Raw genomic sequence first — 14,034 nt, forward strand, 5'->3', positions numbered from 1 at the left:
TCTGGTTAATTATAATATTGTACTTTCATATTTTTATTAGTTGCTGTACTTGCTGCAAAACAGTGAGTAAGTCATCCAAAACTATATTAGTTATGGTAAAATACCAGTACAGTCACAGAAGAAATTTTTGCTCAAGTTTCTCAAAGTTTTGAAATTTGGCTCAGAGAAATTTTTATTTGCTCAGTGCTGTAAAACATTAGAGGGAACATTGTCTGTAACGTATTACATTTGTTTACTGTCAATTATTACAGTACATTACTGGTCTTGGGAATACAGGACAATGAAAACATAATATCCTGAGAACATTAGCTGTGTTTCCATCCACATATTTTTACGTGAATTTTGGGATATCATATAAAATTAAATAAATGTAAAAAACGCAGGATGGAAACACCAGATGTGAATAAAATCTCCAATAAAATGTATGTGCTCAATTGAGACAGAGAATTTCTTTATTCGATAAGAAGACAGGTGCATAAACTCAGATGGAAACAAGTTTAATTAATAAATTCCTTGATGCGCATCAAAAAAAGTTATGTGACTTTACTGGAACAAATCATCTGATTGGATAATTGGCTTAGAAAAATAAAAATGGTGAAGCATGAGATGTGCAACTTTCCTCAGAAGTGATGATTTTGTTATCTTGAACACGTGGGATGGAAACGATGCTTTATTCGCAAATGTTTTATGGAAACATAGCTACTGAGACTTTGCAATGTAATGATATGGAAAGATAAGTTCTGCAACTGGCCGTTCATGTGACATACTGTAGGTGTGGCGTACTTAAACCATTAGGAGAAAGTGAGTTACGTAAAACAGTATTGAAGTGAACTGAAGTGACCTTGTTACGTGTCCTTCCATTGTCCAGTGTAGCCGGAAATTAAGAAAGTGTAAGATTAATGTATGCTCTTTAATAAATGTAAGTCATTAAAGCTATCTGAAGCCAATGACAGAGCTGAACACATGAAACATTTTGGTCTAAAGCATAGTTAAGGTAATGAGTAATTTCAGAGTTTAATGTGGATTTGGAGCCTTGTGACGTTCATGAACAGCCGTTGGCAATGAACAGACGGCTAACAAGCATTCGTTTTTCATTTCTCAGTTTGTTTTTAAAGCTGTTTAACTGTAGAGATTTGTGGTAGCAGGTGGCTTATGTGACTCCTACATCAACACTTCAGAATATTTAACCATTTGAAATAATCTCTTGTATCTGGGCAACACATAACATGTGTAATTTTCCTTTATTTAAAAGACAGCATTGTTCTCTGTGATCACATTCAATATCGTCACAGCAATTTCCGTCAGTCTGATCTCCTCTGAATCATCCTGTGGTCACGACTCTCTGAGGCACTAAAGAGGTTTGCTGACGCAGGTCGTATTGACTCACCATACACACACACACACACATACACAGAGCCCCATGTGCAACCGTGTTCTTACCTTTTGATCCTGATATCAAAATCAATTGATGATGGAAAAGCCACAGAACTCAAAGTCGTTCAATTCTGCTACAGAAAACCACAGAAAAACAAAAAAACCATTGCTTCCTGTCTCCCTAGGGCAAGCATGAGACCAGAATAATTGTGTGTGTGTGTTTAGAAGGCCAAAATGCTTCTGGTGAGATGCATGATTGCCAAGGAGGAGAAATTAGCATGCCAACGCACAATACGCTCTTCACTGTGAATAGCAGGAACAGTCATGTGCTTCCTGAGTCTAATGTAAATAATTCTCTTAATCACCAAAACATCATGTTATACACCAATCAGTCATAACATTAAAACCACTGACAGGTGATATGATTATCTCATTACAATGGCACCTGTCAAGGGGTGGGATATATAGATAGCAAGAGAATAGTCAGTTCTCAAAGTTGATGTGTTGGAAACAGGAAAAATGAGCAAGTGTAAGGATCTGAGCGACTTTGACAAGGGCCAAATTGTGCAGGCTAGACGACTGGGTCAGAGCAACTCCAAAATTGCAGATTGTGTGGGGTGTTCCCGGTATGCAGTGGTTAGTACCTACCAAAAGTGGTCCAAAGAAGGACAACCGGTGAACCACCATCAGAGTCATGGGCACACAAGGCTCATTGATGCTCGTGGGGAGCGAAAGCTAGCTAGTCTGGACTCACAGAAGAGCTAATGTAGCACAAATTGCTGAAAACGTTAATGCGAAGGGTGTGTGTGTGCGTCACTTACGTGGGGAAGAGATTGCACCAGGATGCACTGTGGGAAGAAGGCAAGCTGGCAGAGGCAGTGTGACACTCTGGGCAATGTTCTGCTCTACTTCCTGCTTCGGATGCTATTGCTTACTGCTCCATGCGTCACTCCCTTCCTTTTACATTCTAACGTCTCATTTTCACATCAGCTGTTCAGCAAAGTGCTGAAAACAACCTAACTTGGCACCTACACTAAAACTAAGACTTTTGGGACTGAAATATTACAACAAAAAAGTTTTTTCTTTTTCTCTGAAAGCGGACTACTCGCCTCCTGTGAAGAGAAATTTACATTTCTGAAAAGGGACAATACAGCTGCTTCCACACAGACAAATGAGAAAGAAAATGCCTCTTTCTACTTGCTGCTTGGGCTGCCAACCCCTTTTTCAGAGGATCTTAGTTCTTGAAACAAAACTACTTGCGGTACTGCCATCATCGACAGAACACACTGGAGTACATTACCGTGGACCCCCTCACCTACAGCCTACAGCCTACAGCTGGTGAGCCCTGTGATTCTAATACTCCTAAACATGCGAAACAGAGTGCAGAAAAAACAGCAGAACAGGTGGCAAAAGTGACTATATAAAGTGTGAGCAAGGGCATGTTCAACTCCTGACATGACTCGACAAACGAATACTGGTTTCTTCCACCCCCAATTAGACTTCAAAATAGATTTGAACCATTAATAAATGTGGATGAAGAAACCCCAAAAGTGATCAGGCATAGATCACATCAGCCAGCAGCTAGCACGGCATCTAGCAGGCACTCAAGGTCAAGCAGGCAGCGGTGATCTGCCGAGACCACAACTGAGCCCAGCACACTGAAAGTGGGGGATTCCATTATCAGAAACATTGGAAGCAGGACTACTACCACTTGCTGCCTTCCTCAAGCAACAGTTTCTGAAGTAAATAAGAAACTTCATAGCATTTTGCTAGAGCCTAAGACTGTGAATCGGGTTATAATACATGTTGGGAAAAATTATATTCATAAAGAGCAGTCAGAACTACTGAAGTGGGCTTTCAATGAACTCTTTGAAGCACTTGAAAGATTAAAAGTTCAGTCGTGTAACGTCTGAACTTTTCAGTTGCATCATGGAGGCTCGCCGACACATTGCCGAGGCATCACCGATGCCACACAGATATTTGCCATGCTAAATATCTGGAGCTGTCAGGTGACTCCACATCCTGTGGTGTGAAAAATGTCGTTACTGGCAGAGATTGTGGTGACAAGCTACAGCCAATAAGGGAGGGAAACCCACGAAACCTATGGCAGAAGCATAAAGGGGAGAAGCTGTACAAACTATCTCTGTAGCACACACAATCCCTGCTGCCCACGTTTAACCCATTCTTTCACCCATTTTCTTTGTCTTTTCCTTTTTGGGGTTTCTTCAACACAAATCATCACGCAAACAGCTTGTACCACTTGTTTCTGTGATACGTCCATCTGCAAATAAACAACTGCTGTTTTGTGTGTGGTTTTCACGTCATGTATCCGTGTCACTTCTCGTATATGTTTTTGTGACAAAACGTAGTTTGGACACCAGATAGAGTCATTGGGTGACAGAGTCGTTGTCCGATCGTGTAATGTGTGACCCCCTGTTGCTGAGCAATCACGTAGTTTGAACACCACAGTGACTTCCTGACTCCCGATTATAAGAGAGCAAGTCGTGTAGTGTTAACAGCACAGCAATCTGCCGATGTTGAAAGTTGTGTAGTGTGAACCTGGCTTTAGGAACACAACCCAGGCTGAGCCCGACTCACAGAGTGTTTAACAGCTGGAATGTGACAAATTAGAACGGCTCCAAGATACAGGACAGAAGGATGAATTCCTGGAAATAAGCAAAGGAAGTCAAGATATCATGCTATAGCTTCCAAAAACACTAGAGCAGTCACTCTCATGTGACACCTTCTCCCTCTCATCAACATTACCTTCACCTCTTCTGAACTTCTTTAAGATAATTGAGGAACTGGTGGTTGCTGGAACAAAACTATCCTACGCCATTGCAATGAGCCCCCAGAAACCAAGAAAAAAAAAACGGAAGGCTGCTCTACGACCAAAATCTGTCCGGCTGCTGCCACAACATCAGGGCCCACACCATACCTCATCTGTTTTGGGAAAACAGCAAACAACTGATAACAAGTCCCAGTGATATGTGTTGGGTCCCTGCTACAGTAGTAGCAACATTCCCCAATGTTCACAAAACAATCAGGAACACGATGTCCCTTTAGTTTTATCTATATCTGTTGTGTGTAGTGACAGAAGGACTAAGACCTTCTCAAGGCATACAGCAAATCTGTGTAATCTGCTGCCTATTGGACATCTATATGAGATTACTGTGGAACCAAAAACAGAAACTGTTAAGTTGGCACTTTTAAACATCTGCTCACTTAAAAACAAGACATTTTTAGTCAATGACAAACAACCACAAACAACTTGAATTTTATGTTTCTAACTGAAACTTGGTTAGAGGACACCTCTAGTGCAACAGTCCTCAATGAATCTGCCCCCTACAAACTTTACTTATATGAGCTCCTGTAGAGATGTTAGGAGAGCACGGTTTGAGGAACAAGAACGGTTTGAGGAACACGATAAAGAGTTCAAGGTTTTAACTTGGCCTCCAAATTCCCCAGATCTCAATCCGATCGAGCATCTGTGGGATGTGCTGGGCAAACAAGTCCAATCCATGGAGGCCCCACCTCGCAACTTACAGGACTTGAAGGATCTGCTGCTAACGTCTTGGTGCCAGATACCACAGTAAACCTACGTGAGTATTTATAGTAGTTGTACTACTCCAGCAGTTATGGTAGATTGTGAGTGTTACCTTGTAAACCACATGGCCACATCAGCAGAAAATATCAATTTAAGTTTATACAGTAAATGGGGTCATTTTACATAGTATGGTGAAATTATGATAAAAGCTAGGTGAACTGAATAAATTTATTTGATTGGAATTTCACTTGTACTGTTCATCTTTTCCCAAGGGCATAAATATATATGACTCCACATAAATACTTGGGATTCTGTAACACAGACGGTAGTTAAAACTGACTCTGCACAGGAAATTTCTTTTAGTCGCAGACTTCATTTAATCAGACTCCAGGAAAGCGGTCCTAAGCCTCAAAGCAACCACACGGGTCTGCCGTGGCTCTGCGGGAAAAAAACCCACGGAAAAAACATAGTCAAGTTTAGCCTCACTAAAGTGTCTAACCCACTTCTTATCCATATTGACTTTTAAAAAGTGCAGCTGGAGGTGTAAAAGTAAGTGAAGAAACTACATGGGCTATTTAGATGAAAAACGTGTCAGACAAACTGTGGTCTGTGGTACAAAATCTGTGGTGCAGAAGTGCACGTCTATGATTTAGCTATAGGGTTTATGATGTTTGACCACTTGCTACAGCGGTGCAGGAGAAAACTATACAGCTAAAGCTAAAGCAAAAACCTACAGCTAAAGCAGAGGTCTGAGCAAACGTGAATAAAATTCACCTGGTGGACAAGAAGGGGAAAGGACTGAAAGGAAAAAGGACATGGGATGTGAGAAAAGGGGAACTGTGATTTCATTACACTTGGTCTTGTGAGCTAATAGAAAACAAGAAGGTGCCAAGCTGCCACTGCTGGGCCCTTGAACAAGGCACTTAACCCTCAGATGCTCTGCTGTATAAATGAGATAAATGTAAGTCACTCTTTTTTTCTAGGATTTTCTTGTTAGTAAAGTTGCCACTTTTGTGTGGTCACCTACTACACTGCTAGTTATGGTACTGTATAACCATAAATTCTTCTATATATTGTGAATTTGTAGTTTTACACATCACATATACACTGTACATGTTTGACGGATAGAGATCTGGTTGAATAAAAGTTAAAGTGCTCCCTCAAAGGGACATTAGGCAGTGCTGTGCACATAACCCTGGATTTTATTTTCCTGATTCTTTACAGAGAATATCACAGATCGAGGTCTATTAAGCCCTCAGGCATTTATGTAACATTATATGGAAGGAGTCTCCAGTGGCAGCGCTTTTGTAACAGAGGTGAAGCTGTAACTGTAAGTTTTCTGACATCATCAGGACAGTGGAGTTTACGCATCTTTGCAGTTTCTCAGTAGCATGACAAGCTGCGATTTTTTGTCTGATTAAACTAAAAAAAGAGATATACATATATAGCGTAATGTAAGTGAGAACAGGAACTAACTTGATCACAGATGTTCCACAACACAATGTTATTATACAACCCCATTTTCAAAAAAGTTGAGACAGTATGGAAAATGCAAAAAAAAAAAAAAACCAAATAAAAAGAGTTATTTGAAAGTCAATTCACCCTGTACTATATTGAAAACACATTATTTAATGTTTTACTTTGTGAATTGAATTTATTTTTGAAAATATACACTCATTTACACTTATTAAGCGTTTGGGCGCTGACTGAAGACACCAGTTGGTTAAGTTTAGCAAGTGGAATTTTCCCCCATTCATCCATTATTCATTTCTTCAGCTGCACAACTGTACGGGGCCTTCGTTGCCTTATTTTGCCTTTCATAATGTGCCACACATTCTTAATGGGAGACAGGCCAGGATTGCAGGTAGGCCATGCTAGCACCCGCACTCTCTGTTTACACAACCATGCGCTTGTAATCCGGGCAGAATGTGGTTTGGCATTGTTCTGCTCTGCATGGCAGCATATGTTGCTCCAAAATGTGTACATATCTTTCTACATTAATGCTGCCATCACAGATGTGCAAATTACCCATGCCATGGGCACTGACACACCCCCATACCATGACAGACGCTGGCTTTTGGACCTGGTGCTGATAACAGCATGGATGGTCCTTTTCCTCTTTGGCCTGTAGAACACAACAGCTGTTTTGTCCAAAAACTATTTGAAATGTTGACTCGTCGGACCACAAAACACGATCGCACTGTGCTATTGTCCATCTCAGATGAGACCGAGCCCAGAGACATCGGCAGCGCTTCTGGACAGTGTTGATGTATGGCTTCTGCTTTGCATAGTAAATCTTTAACTTGGATCTATGGATGCAGAGGCGAATGGTGTTGACTGACAAAGGTTTACCAAAGTATTCCCGAGTCCATGTCAGGATATCCATTACAGACTCATGACGGTTTTTAAGACAGTGACGTCTGAGGGATCGGAGATAACATGCATTCAGAAGTTTTTGGTCTTGCCCTTTACACACCGAGCTTTGACCGGATTCCTTGACTCTTTTAATTATATTGTGTACTGTAGAAGGTGAAATGCCCAAAATCTTACCGATTTGTCTTTGGGAAATGTTGTTCTCAAAGTATTTGGCAGACCTCGACCCATCCTTGCTCTTGAAGGACTAGGCCTTTTTGGAGGCTCCTTATATACTAAGATTAGACGATTGCCTCACCTGTTTCACATCACCTTCTTATTTCAACTTGTCGCTATTAGTACTGAATTGCCCCTGTCCCAACTTTTTTGGAACATGTTGCATGCATCAATTTCAAAATAAACCTTTACCTTCAAAAAACTATGCAGTTGATTAAGTAAAACAAATACCTTGTCTTTATACATTTTGTGTACATTTACAAATCACTCCTCTTTGTTTTTATTTGCATTTTCCACACTGTCACAACTTTTTCAGAATTGGGGTTGTAAATGAGTAAAAAGTATAATGTGATAAAAAATTGTTGGGGTTAGGGTTAGTGAACTGCTATGGTTTAAGAGCACAATGGTTATCACAATAACAGCACACCTTGTCGTGTTTTATTCCCTGCTTAGAAAACAATAAAGCAAATCTTTCTGTGATTTTTATTCCTTCATTCGTTTTCAGTAACAGTTTTATGCACCACAATAATTTTTTACAAATATTTTATTTACTGATGCTGCCACCATGTGGACAATCAGAGAACCTCAAGAACCTTGAGTAGAATTTAGGGTCACACATGAATGAGTTGGCCACTGATAAGCCCTGTGCTCTTCCAGCTCTCTGCTGCTTTAACAGGAAATTCCTCTCAGATTTGGATCGTTCTAATTTCCTGCGCTAAATTTCACACAGGAGTGCGAGCTGAGAGCACTGGCCACACGCGAGTGTGAACAGGGGGTGATAGGTTCACATCCCAGACCACTGCTTTGTGATTTGTAGAGGTCCGACAGCAACACATACACTGTGACGGTCCTCTTTAACCCAAATGTGACCAGATGAGATTTCTGAACTTTGCAGATATTTACACAAAAGACGGTTTATTACATCAGCCAGCATGGGGTCACTTTAAGTGTTTGAAGAGCCTCCAAAAAAGGCCTAGTCCTTCAAGAGCAAGTATGGGTCGAGGCTCACCAATCTGACAACAGATGCATCAGCGAATAATCCAACAATTTGATAACAACATTCCCCAAACACAAATTGGTAGGATTTTGGGCATTTCACCTACTAGAGTGCACAATATAATTAAAAGATTCAAGGAATCTGGTCAAATTTTGGTGTGTAAAGGGCGAGGCCGAAAACCACTTCTGAATGCGCATGATCTCCGATCTCTCAGACGTCACTGTCTTAAAAACTGTCATGAGTCTGAAATGGATATCCTGACATGGGCATGGGAATACTTTGGTAAACCACACACACACACACACACACACACACACACACACACACACACGGTGTCCAAAAAGTATCCATACATAGGGGAAATTAACATTTTAACAAAATTTACAAATCATCCTCTTCATCCTTCTTTGTAAAAACTCTTTAATTTGGTAACAATCTCGTGTGTGATGTGTTTGCCATTTTTCCTGTTAAAGTCCATCAAAACCTTGTGACAGCTTCCCTAACCAGTCATGAGAATACTTTCAATATGTTCCTCTTTTGTCAAAGGCATTCTTAAAGAAAGTATATAATTTAAACTAAGTAGGAAAAATTTTTGGAAGACATCTTGCAAAAAAGTGTTCATTTCTCCTTGGTATGGATACTTTTGGGACATCGTGTGTGTCTCTGTGTGCGTTTGTTTATAAAAATAAAAAAAAACCTTATAGGTACAGAATAGAATAGGACCATTAAAGAAGCACTTTAAAGCAGCAAGTGTTTCAAATCAAATGGCATATGGAATTCAGTAAGAAATCAATAAGATTAAGTTATTTTAACACAATATACTAGAACAGCCAACAAATGAAATGTGGAACACTGCCTTTTTTGTGAATTAGATGCAATTATTTTGGGATAAATTTAACTACAGCACCACCTGGTGACACCCGGCTGTTACTGTAATATTCACTCTCATTCCATCAAAAAGACTCGGGGCAAACTTTTTAAACCCCAGGATGCATTCATTCTTGAATGAATTTTCTGATCTGAATGTTTTCTTTTCAGCTCTGTCACATGAAATCAGCACCACATAATAAATATAGTTGGAGGTTTAATTTAGAGCTCAGAACTGGACAGAGAAACAGGAACGCATCGCGTTGCAAATGCTGTTGTCTGAAAAACATGACAAATCATAAAGAAAAACACACTGCCTCATAGAGAACACACAATAAACACAAAGGCATGGACAAGTATATAAAGGAGAATGAATGAGGATCTGGCAAAGTGCCGCTGAACACAGTCTGGCTGAGAATACATAATCACTAGTGCAACCAGCACTTCAAAATGAACTTGTTTTAGTGTCCACACTAGCCCAACAGTACCTTTATCTGGGAACATTCATTTGACCATGAAACACTCATCATTGTTTGAGAAACTTCCTAGGACAAAATCATACAAATTATGAGTTGAATACTTTTCAGTAACAGCATGGCTCAGACAGAATTTCTGTTACTGTTATCAGTTGGAACTTGTATGGTGGAAATTCCACATAAATGTGTATAAGAAAAAACAGAGGAGGCTGGTGAGGGAATGGCTGTTTATAGCTGCTATAACTTAAGTGACAAATGACATCCCATAACATTGACTATAAATGATGTAATTCTTTAATTAATAAACAAATTTAATCATTGGCAATTTGCTGTGGTATAAGTGGAATAAAACACGATGTTCTGTTACTGGAAAATATTCAGCTTTGGTGTAGTAACACATCACACCACCCTGTTGTTGATTATTTTGCTATAAAAGCATGCCTTGAATGGTCTATTCCTTACATAACACCAATAATTTTATAATATGCAGTGTATCCCAAATACTAGTGTTTAAAAGAAAATGATTAGAATTCATTCTAATAATGAGTAATGGACATTGAGTTGGTTGGTCAGCCGGCATAAATAATGCACCACAAATAGACACTGGAAAAGAGATTACACTATTGTTCCACGGATAAAACACACTCAGCTATGCAGAAGGCACAAGAACTATGTAATACATTTAACTTTCAGTGAGCAATTATTTTAACATGTAACATTTGTACACGATTGTTTCATGTGTAAAGAAAATAATTACTCAGCCTTAACACTGATGTATGCTGACACAATTACACACGGCCACTTTAAATTTTTTTTGGACACACTTATACTTAAAAACAAAAACCCAACAATATGACTGTCTCGTTATAATGAATTCTAGGAGTTTTAGCATCTGGGATGCTTCCTAAAATGACTGATGTTCTAGTAAATAATTGGATGAATTTGAGCGTTTGACACATAGGAAACAGTTTGGATTAGATGGAATAATTTTTTTTTATGCCATTCGTAGACTGTTAAAGGTTGGTCACACTTTCAGAACCATTAATATTTTGCAATATTAAATAGGAGGTGACATAACACACTGACAGTTAGCATGTATCTTGCTCATATCTCCACATATTATCCAGTCCAATGCATGCGTTGATGTGGAATGGCAGTGTCTTATTTTGTTGCAACTATCAATAACTTTTACTCTCCCAATATTCTTTCCTTATGTCAGCTCACACTTTCAGCATGCAGGGTAATCATCATTGAGAATATCTGATAACACAACATGCAACTATTCAAGATGACTACTATTTCCACTATTGTGTGAATGCAAAGACTTGTTAGACATCAATACGTGCCCCATTATTAAGGCATTTAAACAGCTGCATGGCTGCCATGAAAAATCCCCAACTGCAATCAAATACACAGCTCATGTAAAACCTAAGGCCCATGAATCCGTTTATACGCATTTCATGACTGCAAATAGATGAATAAATAATTGTGTGGTATGATACGTATGCCTTATTGCGCGCAATAATCTCTCGAGCTGATTGTGTGCTGGGAGGTGAATCCATATAAATGGTAGAACACAAATGAATACAACTGGATGTTATGTGTCTGACTGGGTATATGAACTAAAATCTCGATTTCCAAATATTTGCTGAAATGTTAGTTAAAAAGGCATGTACAACAAATCAAACACTAAATTGCATTGTAGTCTGTGGATAACAAAGGTTACTAGGTGACAATGTGATTAGCAAGAAAAATTAGAGAAGCTACACAGAGACAAATAGACAAACCAAAGCCTCAATGTAAAACGTCATTAGTTGCAGGCACATTTTTTTTTTTTGCAGTTCAACATTAGTCTCAGTTGGTGTGGAAAACAGGATACGATTATTCTAGGCTTCACAGGTCTTCAGCATGGACAGCTAGTCTTGGGATTAAGTTCTTGGTTAAGCCTCACCCTCCCATCCTCCCTCTCCACATTTCTATAGATAAGAGATTTTTGGGCCTTCAAACGACATGCCAGGCACATGAAAATCGAGTCCACATTCTGGCTCTCCTTGGGGTCTTTAGCAGATGTCTCAAACAGCAGCATGTTGTGCGCATCAGCAAACTTAAGCGCCATGTTGGACGGGACCTGGATTTGGTCCACCAGGTCGCACTTGTTACCGACCAGGACGCGGGGCACTGAGGCTGACACACGGTGCCCGTTGCACTCCTGGATCCATGTCTTCAGGTTCTCAAATGAGGCCATTTTGGTGACATCATAGACAAAGACAACAGCGTGGACATTGCGGTAATAGTGCTCCACCATGCTTTTGCGGAAGCGTTCCTGGCCGGCCGTATCCCATACCTGCACCTGTACACAAAAATATGATGAAAGAAGGCTTAACTCAGCTGTGTGGCAGGTAGTTCATAGGAATTAATGCATTCATCTTCAGTAACTGCTTTATCATGGTCAAGGTAGCAGTGGATCTGGAGCCTATCCCAGGATCAATGGGCACGATGAAACACATTCTGGATGGAAGACCAGTCCATTTCAAGTCACCACACAAAGACACCTAGCAGGAGTTTAGGCAGGTAGGTGAAAACCGGAGAACCTGGAAGAAACCCACATACATACAAAAACAAGACAGTAACCTGAGCTCAGGATCAAATCAGGGACCCTTTCATTTTATCTACACAATGAACAGGTTTTACATTACATTTTAAAACTACAATTTTTCCATTTTAATGTAATATCTCAAGCTGACATAAGCCCTGACACACCAAGTCAATGCCAAAGATTTCATCTGTGAAATACTGCACCTGACCCAGTATAATGAAAATATGACTTGAGTCAAATAATGTGCACCTATGGTGTACCAGTTTGAGTTTAGTGGTTAGAGCATAGTATTCTGATGTACAAATTACTGAGGTGGCAGAATGTTGCTGCAGCAAGAAGTGTTGTTCCTCACAGCTCCAGGATCCCTGGTCCATTCCTGAGCTTGAATTACTGTCTGCCCAGACCTTCAAATGTTCTCTCTGTGTTTGCCTGGGTTCTCCATTTCCTCCACCTCACAAAAAAATCTGTTGGTAGGTAGACTGGCTACTCTATTGCCACAAGATGTGAATGAAGGTCCTGGCATCCTATCCAGAGTGTATTCTCTTCTTATGCCCATGGATAGGATCACAACCCTGACCAGAGCGAAATGGTTACTGAAGATAAATGACTGAATTAATGAACGTGATTTCTCAAGCCGTGACACACCGAGACAATGCCCATGATCCATCGCCATCCAAAATCCACGAATCACCTCATGCGTTCTGTGATTAACCCTGTGTGCCAAATCATGTGCTATTGTGCTAAATAACATGTCACCTACGGTGTACCACCAGTAGCCTATCAGTGCCTATAATTGCTTGGGAATAGTATTTTGCTGTATAATTGAGTAAGGTATTCAGTTTGAAACATCGGAAAGAGAACATTTTCACAAAAATGTGTTTCAAAAATAATTCATTAGATACAGCAGATCAACAGAAATTGCTCACTGGCTGTAATATGTGTGTAAAACATCATACTGTGAATATATTGCTATCCATTCTGATAGTGGTGTAGCTATTAAAACACAATAGTGAATAGATACTGTGACATGGTTTAAAGGTAGGAGATATTTTAATCCAAAGACATTGTGAAGGCCTTTCTCTGAGCGCACACAACAATCAATTATTCAAGAGTGCGACACGAATCTCAGTGTAAACATGAAGGGAAGAAAACCCAATCAGAGACATACCGGAAACACACATCCTCCAATTTATTGCCTTGATCTGAAACATGCCGGAATATAAATTGTGCATGCTTTTGATTTATTTATCGGTTTGTTTGTTTTTTCCATGACCCACCTTTATCCTCTCACCCTCGATTTCGACCGCCTTCTCCCTGAAATCCACTCCGATTGTGGCCTCCGTCTTTGCCGGAAAAGAACCGCCGGTGAAGCGGAACGCTAAGCACGTCTTGCCCACGTTCGAGTCGCCGATCACAATGATTTTAAAGATTCGCGTTTGCACGCTGCGCTCGAGAGACGTGCTCAGGTCTAAGGAGTTGGACGCGAGACCGGCTCCTTCTCCGCGCCCTTGCGCTTCGTTCGCCATCGCGGCGAAGTGATGCTCGCTCACACACGCGCGCGCGCACGCACTCACGTGCTCGTGCACGG

General features: G+C 40.3%; 1 protein-coding gene across 1 annotated transcript; it reads right to left on the reverse strand.

Annotated features, from left to right (window-relative positions):
• Nucleotides 1–9,158: 9,158 nt before the first annotated feature.
• rab33a (RAB33A, member RAS oncogene family) lies at nucleotides 9,159–13,972 on the reverse strand. Its single transcript, XM_053631705.1, has 2 exons — nucleotides 13,724–13,972; nucleotides 9,159–12,200 (listed from the first exon to the last, which is right to left on the reverse strand). Exons 1-2 carry the CDS (start codon nucleotides 13,970–13,972, stop codon nucleotides 11,754–11,756), a joined length of 696 nt encoding a protein of 231 aa, XP_053487680.1. The 3' UTR covers nucleotides 9,159–11,753.
• Between the last annotated feature and the right edge of the window lie 62 nt (nucleotides 13,973–14,034).

The sequence above is a fragment of the Ictalurus furcatus genome, chromosome 8 (assembly GCF_023375685.1).
Source record: "Ictalurus furcatus strain D&B chromosome 8, Billie_1.0, whole genome shotgun sequence".
NCBI classification, from domain to species: Eukaryota; Metazoa; Chordata; class Actinopteri; order Siluriformes; family Ictaluridae; genus Ictalurus; species Ictalurus furcatus.

Excerpts from the sequence above, each read along its gene's own strand:
- rab33a (XM_053631705.1), bottom strand. The coding sequence starts at position 13,972 with ATGGCGAACGAAGCGCAAGGGCGCGGAGAAGGAGCCGGTCTCGCGTCC. Across the intron at positions 12,201-13,723 it reads TCGAGGGTGAGAGGATAAAG|GTGCAGGTATGGGATACGGC; the intron begins GTGGGTCATGGA and ends TTTTGTGTACAG.